At 46.1% G+C, this 9,490-nt stretch overlaps 1 protein-coding gene across 1 annotated transcript in view; it reads left to right on the top strand.

Moving 5' to 3' along the window:
- Nucleotides 1-437: 437 nt before the first annotated feature.
- The window catches only part of KIAA1549L (KIAA1549 like), a 281,873-nt gene continuing 272,820 nt past the window's right edge, over nt 438-9,490 (top strand). The window contains exon 1 of the mRNA XM_082270116.1: nt 438-1,052. Coding sequence (XP_082126242.1) covers nt 899-1,052 — 154 coding nt within the window. The 5' untranslated portion in view covers nt 438-898. The remainder of the gene's footprint in view (nt 1,053-9,490) is intronic.

Here is a 9,490-nt window from a genome sequence, read left to right as displayed (position 1 = left end):
GCACTGCTGTACCAATAAATATCTCCTTACCGATAATGTGCATTTTTATTCTTGTGGGTGATTGTGTAGGCAGGGCCCCAGTGCGTTGCATTTCCCGCCCCCCCCCCCCCCCCAAAAAAAAATAAATCCTCCAGCACCAACCGCCACTGGTGTAAATGCAGGTGTCCCAATACTATTGACATTATAGTGTATGGTGAACCAAGCCTTAAAGATTCTGTTTATCAACGTTTTCACCCAAGATTCACAGAAATTTGTATCAGTGTGAAAATGTTGGGTGAGAGTTAGGGGAGTCTCCCATTTAGTACACTTCTGCATGTAGTTGTCTCCTCTGCAAGCAGTACTGCTAATCATCCACTAGATGTCGCCGGTCCGGGACACACATTAGCAGGTAGCATTAGTCTCCCCCATCCATGTCTCTGGGAAGGGACTGTACATAGATGTCAGCAGGTCCTCCCTAGGTGAGCTCCAATCTGACAGCTCCCAGCCCTGACCTGCCTCACTTGCTCCAGCAGAGGTCCCCATAACCCAGGCAGCCCTGGCTGGTGTGAATGCGTTTTTTTTTTTAGCTGGTTGCTACGTGATCTCTTTTTCAATGAAAAGACGTTTCTAAGCTGCAATAACAGTTGCATCCCCAAAGCAACAGAAACGCCGATAGAGCACTCCTCCATCGGCCAGAACAGGTCCACCTGGGTCACCCTGCCAAGCAGATCGCTCACCTGGGCCAGCATGAGCACCTAGCACCCCTGCAGCCAGGCACACAGGGCATCTTAGCATTTATTTTGGGGGGTTTGGGGGGTACAGGGAGGACTGTACTCATGACATCTGAGGATCCTGGGCTGCTGTGACCCCAGGGGTGATTGCTTCTCATGTATTTCGGGCTGCTGCCATACCCCCACTGATGGCTCCTGCTGACAAGTGGCTTGGTGGACCCATGGTGCCACAAGGATGGACTGCAATGAGGAGACCTCAACTAGGACCATCATGGACCAGATGGACTGCTGTGCTGATGCTGCTGCTGGCCCTGATGTCAGCTCTGCAGCACCCCACACAAGGTAAGGGGGGCAGATTTGCTGCCAATGCAAAAAAAAAAAAAAAAAAGGTTTTCTGCCATACTGCACCATCCTTAGATCTAGAAGAAAGGGGTCACCCTAGCAGTGAAACACCATGATCCCCTATGCCTATGCTTCAGATCTGATCATATATGAGATGGGGTAATGAGCTGTGCCATGCTGCCTGGATGGCAGCTTGATGTATGCAAATCCTGGAGCCACTGAGGTCCTTTAGAAGCCAACACAGTCACAATATTGATTTATGTGAATAAAATATTTATGGGGTGTTCAGATATCATTGGCCTACGGGCCTTGGACTGATTACCTACATGTGGTATGGCATGCTGCGGGTTAATTAGCGGTGCCATGCTGCCTGGCTGGCACTTGATGTATGCAAATGTTTTAAAGAAGAGAATACAGTTTCAATATTGAGTAGGTGTGTCTTTTTTTATTATAATATTTATTGTGTGTTCAGATATCAATTTAATATATCAATGGCCTAGGGGTCCTGAACTGATCACTTGCATATGGTAGGTATGGCATGATGCCTAGCTGGCAGTTGGAAGTATACAAATGCTGGAGCCACTGAGGTATTCATAGCCGAAAATTCAGTCACGTTATTGATTTATATGAATAAAATATTTATTGTATTTAAATAACAATTTAATATATCAATGGCCCTGGGGTTCTGAACCAATCTCCTGCATATGGTATGGAATGATGTGGGTTAATTAGCAGTGCCATGCTGCCTGGCCTGATATATGCAAATGCTAGAAGGGAATACAGTCACAATATTAAGTTGGCGTGTCATTTTTTATTATATTAATTGTGCAATTAGATATCCATTCAATATATAGTGATTTAGGGGCCTTGCCCAGATTGCCTGCATATGTGCCATTCAAGGCAGTGGGCATCTAAGCCCATCCCCCTATATGAGCAGGTATACATTCAGACACATACACCCAAAAAATCCATAAAGATATAATTTGTGATACCTGAATGCAGGTTTGCTGTGAAGGATCAAATGGTATCTCACCTGCCTATTATGTTTTTTTTGTTTGTTTGTATTAACATTGAGGAATTACATTGTTGCCAGCTGCCAGACAGGTTCATCATTGAATGTTACATTGTATCCCCCAACACAAGCTGGAGGATTTCCAGGCTGGTCTGTTATATGGCACTGAGCTGGCTCAGAGAGAAATCGTACTGTGATTGCTGTAATGCTTTTATTACCTTTGTGTGATTTACAGTGGAAATTGTATTTCTGAAAGCTTAAAGGGCAACCCTACTCTAATATACGTTTATGGTTAAGGTGATACTTAAGGACCATAAAATAATCAACTGTGGAAATAGTCATTAAAACCCATTTTGTTCTATAATGTTTGGGTGGTCAACCTGCTATAGATATATAGGAGGCTTCAGAAGTGGCCCCTTATATTACCAAGTGGTCACATATAATATCTGGTATATGCAATACTACAAGGAGACATGTTGAGGTGAACTTACACTAATCACGGTTGCCTTGTACCCTGCTTGAGTATGATTGTCCCTACTTCCCCTCTGGTCACATTGTGCCAGGCCCAAGCATGGTCATGTCTTCACCTCTGCCAGCCAGATTACAGTGATCCCTCCTCCTTGTTCTGTGAGGGATCTATAAGAGTTCGGTGCTTGGGAATGGTTAGCGATCACATCTAAGCATACCTTGCCAAAGTCAGACTAAACCTTGCCGTAAACCCCCACTTTATCGTGGTACGGAGCAATCACACTACACACACTAACTAGACTTTGAGAGTGAACCGTGATTTGGCATGGTTCATACACCTAGTGTGAGTACACCCTTGGAGATGTCAAGTAAGACTCAAGACAGGCTACAGGCAGGGGCAGACTGGCAACTTTCAGCCGAAACCGGAGGCCCATGGTGCAGCGACTTGGCCCTGCTCCCACTCTCCCTCTTCCTGTCCTCCTCCTGACCCTCATTCCAGGCTGATGCTCCGCTCCCGGTACTCTCTACTCATCGGCTGAATCCCGATTCCCGATTCCCGACATGGCCAGCAGGGGGCAGTGGGGTGGAGCTGGGACAACTTGGTTGGGGCTGGCCGGGGGGGGGGGGGGAAGGAAAGTCTCCAGTGGGGCATTAAACGGGCCTCTGCTCAGACACAGTTTACACCATCCATGGGTGTTGGCCTGCGCTCCATCCTTGTCTTCAACCCACGCTCAGTAGGTCCGCGGCAGGGACTCTTTACTTCTCTACACAAGGAATCCTTTAGACATATCTGTAGCAGAAGCGGTGCAGCCTTTTTAAGGGGCCCAGGGGGCAGTTGCCCCCCTGCCCCCTGGCCCAGTCTTCCCCGGCTACAGGCATGAATGGAGACTGGAGATATGCATTTAAAGACTTGAGGCTGGTATAGATCACTGCTAATACATTGATAATCAATTTTTCCACAACTAGCAGGACTGGCTTTGGAGAATGGGACAGGGAAAGAGGGTGGGTAAACTGGGCAATTGTCTATGGCATTTTGCCATTGGCACATATATAATTCAGAATATAGGAGCTCCTTTATATTTTTGCCCAGGGCACCATTTTGTCTAAAACCCACCCTGGCTGAGAGTTGCACAATAAGCACCAGTGGGCCCCATGTTGGGCGTTATAGTTGTAGAGTGTCTTGAAGAGTCCAGATGGGAATATTTACATCACTGCTATTTGGGAACTGTAGAAAAGGAGAAACTGTGTCTACGCCAACATTTCCTTGTTATTTATAGACAGTTGTAGTCATTTTTTTTCTAGCTGGACACAATGGATACTTCAAAAACCTGTTTAGCTTTAATAAACAAATTTGGTAATAAGTACTATAAAAAAAAAAAAAAAAACAGCATTTGGGGTTATTTACTAAAACCAGAGCGTGCAAAATCTACAGAGAAACCAATCAGCTTCCAGGTTTAATTGCCAAAGTTTAATTGTACAAGCTGGCGTTAGAAGCTGATTGGCTACCATGCATACCTGCACCAGATTCTGAGTGCACCAGTCTTAGTAAATCCCCCCTCATTGTCTTTGATTTTATAACTCTGTATGAAACTCTACTGCAGGGATCCTCAAACTACACATCCCATGGGGTATTGTAAAACTCTGACATTCGCAGACATAACTAGGCATGGTGGGAATTGTAGTTCCTGAACAACTAGAGGGCCATAGTACTTTGAAGATCCTATTGAGAGGGTCTATATGGCTATTACACTAGGTCCACACTAGATGTGTTGCAATGCATTCAGAGCAAAAACAGCGGATGACTTATATAGGACCTGTTTACACCCAGGCATTTTGTTGGACTGGATTTTGCATGAGTCCTGTGTGCTGCATTTTGGGTGAATTTAGCTGCATTGTGCCCCTTAAAGTGACTGCAACATGCATCCATGTTGTAAAGACTGAAGCGAGCCCAAATAAGTGCCTCCGTAGTAAGCTGCTTTCTTTGGGGGCATTTGCTAAGAGGCGGAGCTAAGAATGGCGGCGGGGGACTTGAGAAGAGAAGGATTGGACCATTGCACAGAGCAGGTAAGTATAACATGTTTATAGTTCTAATAAAAAAACAAAAAAAAAAAACAAAGGCTTAATATCACTTTGAAGCGGAGTTCCACCAAAAGTGGAACTTCCACTCATCTGCTTCCTCCCCCCCGGTGCTACATTTGGCCCCTTTTATGGGGGAGGGGGGAATGGGTCGAACAACAAAGGGACTTCCAGCGCTAACTGTGATATCTCTCACTCTCAGGAATGAATAAAGTCAAGTTACCGTGTGGTGCTGCTGCTAATTAATGCTGATTCAGCATAAGTCAGTGCATGGGGGGAGGGGCAGCAGCGCTATCCCACGGTACATAGTCTACAATGTAACTCAGGCAGGCTTGATGGACAACCTTAAAAAGTTTATTTATAAAAAATATATAGTGATGATTAAAACATAACAGAATGTGTTCCAAACCAGATCTGTGGCGTTGCTGGGGGTCACAGGATGACCAAGCCGCTGAGTGAGCCAGAACTGTGTAGATGATCACAACAGGGAACCAGGCAGGAGGGAGTAGGATCTTATGTGCCAAAAGCAGACCGGACCAGCCGGTAGGGTGGCGTGGCTTCCTCCCACCCGATAGTGTAGCTGCTCGCACCGGAGCAGTGTAGACGTGCCGCCACCCGGAGGTATCCACAGCGGAGGCCGCTACCCGGACGTGACGTCAGCAAGCATTGGGACCCGGCCTGGAAAGCATCAGGGTTGCCGTGACGACATGTTTCGCACTGCTGTGCTTTGTCAACTTTGCAGCTGTCCAATACACCCCCACATAAATTAGTTCTATAACCCTGCACTCAGCAAAACCCATGCTCTGTGCTTAGTCAGACCTTTAAGAATGTAATCCGTAAAGCTCATGCTCTTTACTGATTGGACAACTCTAGCTCTGAATCAGCAAAGGGGAGCATAGGACATCTGCAGAGAGACCGCTGCTTTCACATAGAGAGCAATGGTCCTTCTCTGTAGCATGCTGCCAGGGGGCAGACCTTTTTTCTTAGGATGTGTTTTTTTTTCTAAGGAAAACAAATTGTAAGACTTTGCACACCTTTTGTTGGGATGCCATTGGAATGTATTTAGCGGATTAAAACTGAACGTTCAGTTGGCCTTTGCCAACTTAACATTTGAAAAAGTTAGATGTTAAATGTTAAAGCTGAACTAAACCCATCAATTTAACAGTTTAAAAAAACAGTTAGGCCCCTTTCACACGGGCTTTGCGATCAGATCCGCCTATCAGTTTTTTCAGATGCTCCATACACCCCTATGGGCAGGGGCAGACTGGCAACTTTTGGCCCAGAGGGCAAGTGCAAACCAGAGGCCCATGGTGCAGTGACTCGGCCCTACTCCCACTCTCCCTATTCCTGTCCTTCTCCTGACTCCCATTCCAGGCTGAAGCTCTACTCCAGGTACTCTCTCCTCACCGGCTGAATCCAGGTTCCCAACCTGGCCAGCAGGGGGCTGTTGGCGGGAGCTGGGACAGCTTGGTTGGGGCTGGCCAGAGAAAGGGGAGTCTCCAGTGGGTCATTAAACCAGCCTCTGCTCAAACACAGTTTACACCATTCATGCTGGGGGGGGGGGGGGGGGGGCGGTTAGATGGAGGCCTGCGCTCTGTCCTTGTCTTCAACTCACACTCAGTAGGTCAGCAGCAGGGACTTTTTACTTTTCTTTAACAGGAATCCTTTAGGCATGTTTTTGGCAGAAGCGATGCAGCCTTTTTACAGGGCATCAGAGTGGCCCAGGGGGCTATTGCCCTCCTGCCCCCTGGCCCAGTCCTCCCCTGCCTATGGGGCAGCGGATGTCAGCGGTGACATCTCTGCTGACACCCGCTGCTATCCCATCCGATCCTGTCTGTCAAATGCAGGCGGATGGAAACCCTATTTTCCATCCATCTGGAGGATCGGATCGGATGAAAGCTGATAGGCGGTCCGTTTTCATTCGATCTCCCATAGAGGAGAGCGGGGATCTGACAGGTCCGTCTCTGCGATCGATCCCCGCTGAACAAAATGGAGTCCACCGGGCGGAAATCCCATGTGAAGGGACCCTTACAGTTTTCCGCATCCCAGGAATGCTAAATGTCACATTTGCTTGTTCTCTCAACCAAACAGTCAAGCTATCAAATGGCTGGTGAACTAACTGATCATATGTGCAGCACCGTGGCAGTTGCATATCAGTTAGAGACTAAGATGGTAGCTTCCTTGGCTGAAAAGGATAGGAGGGTTTACTTCCATTTTAAACTAATTTCAATTCCGTAAAAGTAATTTTTTATATAGAAATAGTCTATAAAGTATCTCTATTGATGATATAGATCTATTACTGCTGAAACTGATATTGTTGCAGTATTGTAGACTCACTGTTAGTAATCACTTGGTCAATGGACAAACTGGCCCTTTTCATTGTTATAATCTGAACTGTAGATCAGCTATTCTCAACTTTTTTTTATCCCCAGCAGAACTCCTAAAACAGTTTTCAAGTCTTGGGATACCCTAATAAACCAATTATTCCCTCAGACTGAAAACAATTAATTGGGGGTCAATGGGGAAAATGCCCCCTACTTGGTGATCAATAGAATGTAACCCTTGATTAGGACACAGTATTTTAGTGCTGCTTGGAATCCGCACCATTGCTAGCCAGAACTGTTATGTGTCAGTGCTATAGTAGGTAATGGCTTGATAGTTCAGGTTAAAGCATATCAAAACCCAATAAGTGAAATCTCATATTACGTTAATGTAATTTCAAAAGTTGCATTCCATTTTTCTTTTTGGGAGCAAAAAAACCTTTTAAGGACTCCAAAAACAATAGATTTTCTATTGCTGAATAAGCTGAATCAGTGGCTTGAAATCTGAAAAGTCTGTCATTTATTCTTTCTATGTGATCCATGGCCCGTGATGCCAATTGCGGAATATACTAGTGATTGAAGTAAACCACACAATGTATGTAGTCATTTCTTTGCAACAGGTTTGACCCAGACTGCCCATACATATATAGAAGAAGTCCGAGGTTGCAGCACTCTTAAGATTTTTTTAGAAGGTCAAGACATGAAACAGCAGTGCTCCATACAAATACAAGTTTTCCAACAGTCTGCCCTTCTTCAGGCAAAACACTGAATAAGAAAAGATACACTGTTTGCAATATAGTAAAAAAAAAAAAAAAAAAAAAAAAAGAATAATCTATAATTACATAGTAACAAATTTTTACAAGAGAAACATAATGCTTCTGTATCACCAGCCAGCCAGTCCCCAGGGCAGAATTCCCCTTCCACAGTCATTGGTTGCTAGGACTGACAGCACCCTAACAATCAATTATGTCAATTGTATGCATGCAGGAAATGGAACTTCTGCTGTCCAAACCTGCAGCCTGCTCTGCCTCTCGATACCAACCTTTAACTGCCTGGTGCAGGGCACATTGATAGGGACACCTGATATAAGGGGGCACTCTGATGAGGACACCTGATATAAGGGGGCACTCTGATGGGGACACCTGATATAAGAGGCCACTCTAATGGGAACACCTTATATAACGGGGCACTCTGATTCGAACATTTGATCTAAGAGGGCACTCCGATTGGGACACCTGATATAAGAGGGCACTCTAATGGAAACACCTGATGTAAGGGGAGACTCTGATTTGGATATATAATCTAAGGGGGCACTCTGACAGGGACACGTGAAATAGGACAAACATCTGATGTGAAAAGATGTGAAGATGGAGACACCTGATGTAAGGGGGAACAAAGGACAGCTGGTGTAAGAGGGACAATCTGATGGGGACACCAAGTGTAACAGGGCACTCAGATGGGGACACCTGATATATGACGAACACTCTGATGTGAAAAGATGTGAAGATGGAGACACCTGATGTAAGGGGGCACTTTGATAAGGACAGCTGGTGTAAGAGGGACAATCTAATGGGGACACCAAGTGTAACACGGCACTCTGATGAGGACACCTGATTTACCAGGGCACTTTAACTGGGACAGATTGGAAGATGGGGGGCACCTAACGTAAGGGGGCACTCTGATGAGGACAGCTGGTGTAAGGGGGACACTATAATGGGGACATCTGATGCAAGAGGGCACTCTGATGTGGACACTCAATGTAAGAGGGCACTCTGATGTGGACACCTGATGTAAGATGGCACTCTGATGTGGACACCCAATGTAAGAGGGCACTCTGATGTGGACACCCAATGTAAGAGGGCACTCTGATGTGGACACCTGATGTAAGATGGCACTCTGATGTGGACACCTGATGTGAGAGGGCACTCTGATGTGGACACCTGATGTAAGAGGGCACTCTGATGTGGACACCTGATGTAAGAGGGCACTCTGATGTGGACATCTGATGTGAGAGGGCACTCTGATGTGGACACCTGATGTAAGAGGGCACTCTGATGTGGACACCTGATGTAAGAGGGCACTCTGATGTGGACATCTGATGTGAGAGGGCACTCTGATGTGAACACCTGATGTGAGAGGGCACTCTGATGTGGACACCTGATGTAAGAGGGCACTCTGATGTGGACACCTGATGTAAGAGGGCACTCTGATGTGGACACCTGATGTAAGAGGGCACTCTGATGTGGACACCTGATCTAAGAGGGCATTTTGATGAGGACACCTGCTGTAATGGGGCACTCTGATGGGGACATCTGTTGTAAGAGGGCACTCTGATGGGGACATCTGATGTAAGGGGGCACTCTGATGGGGACACCTAATGTAAGGGAGCACTCTGATGTGGACACCTGATGTAAGAGTCACTCTGATGGTGACACCTGATGTAAGGGAGCACTCTGGTGGAGACACCTGATGCAAGGGGGCACACTGAAAACAGACAATAAACGTTATTGAAACTCTATGCAAATTGTAAATTACTTATTTTTTGATGGACATAAAATGTC

This window comes from Pelophylax lessonae (genome assembly GCF_965119305.1).
Source record: "Pelophylax lessonae genome assembly, chromosome: 10".
Classification (NCBI taxonomy): Eukaryota; Metazoa; Chordata; class Amphibia; order Anura; family Ranidae; genus Pelophylax; species Pelophylax lessonae.
The sequence above is the reverse complement of the archived record's forward strand: the minus strand, read 5'-3'. Positions and strand labels throughout refer to the sequence as shown.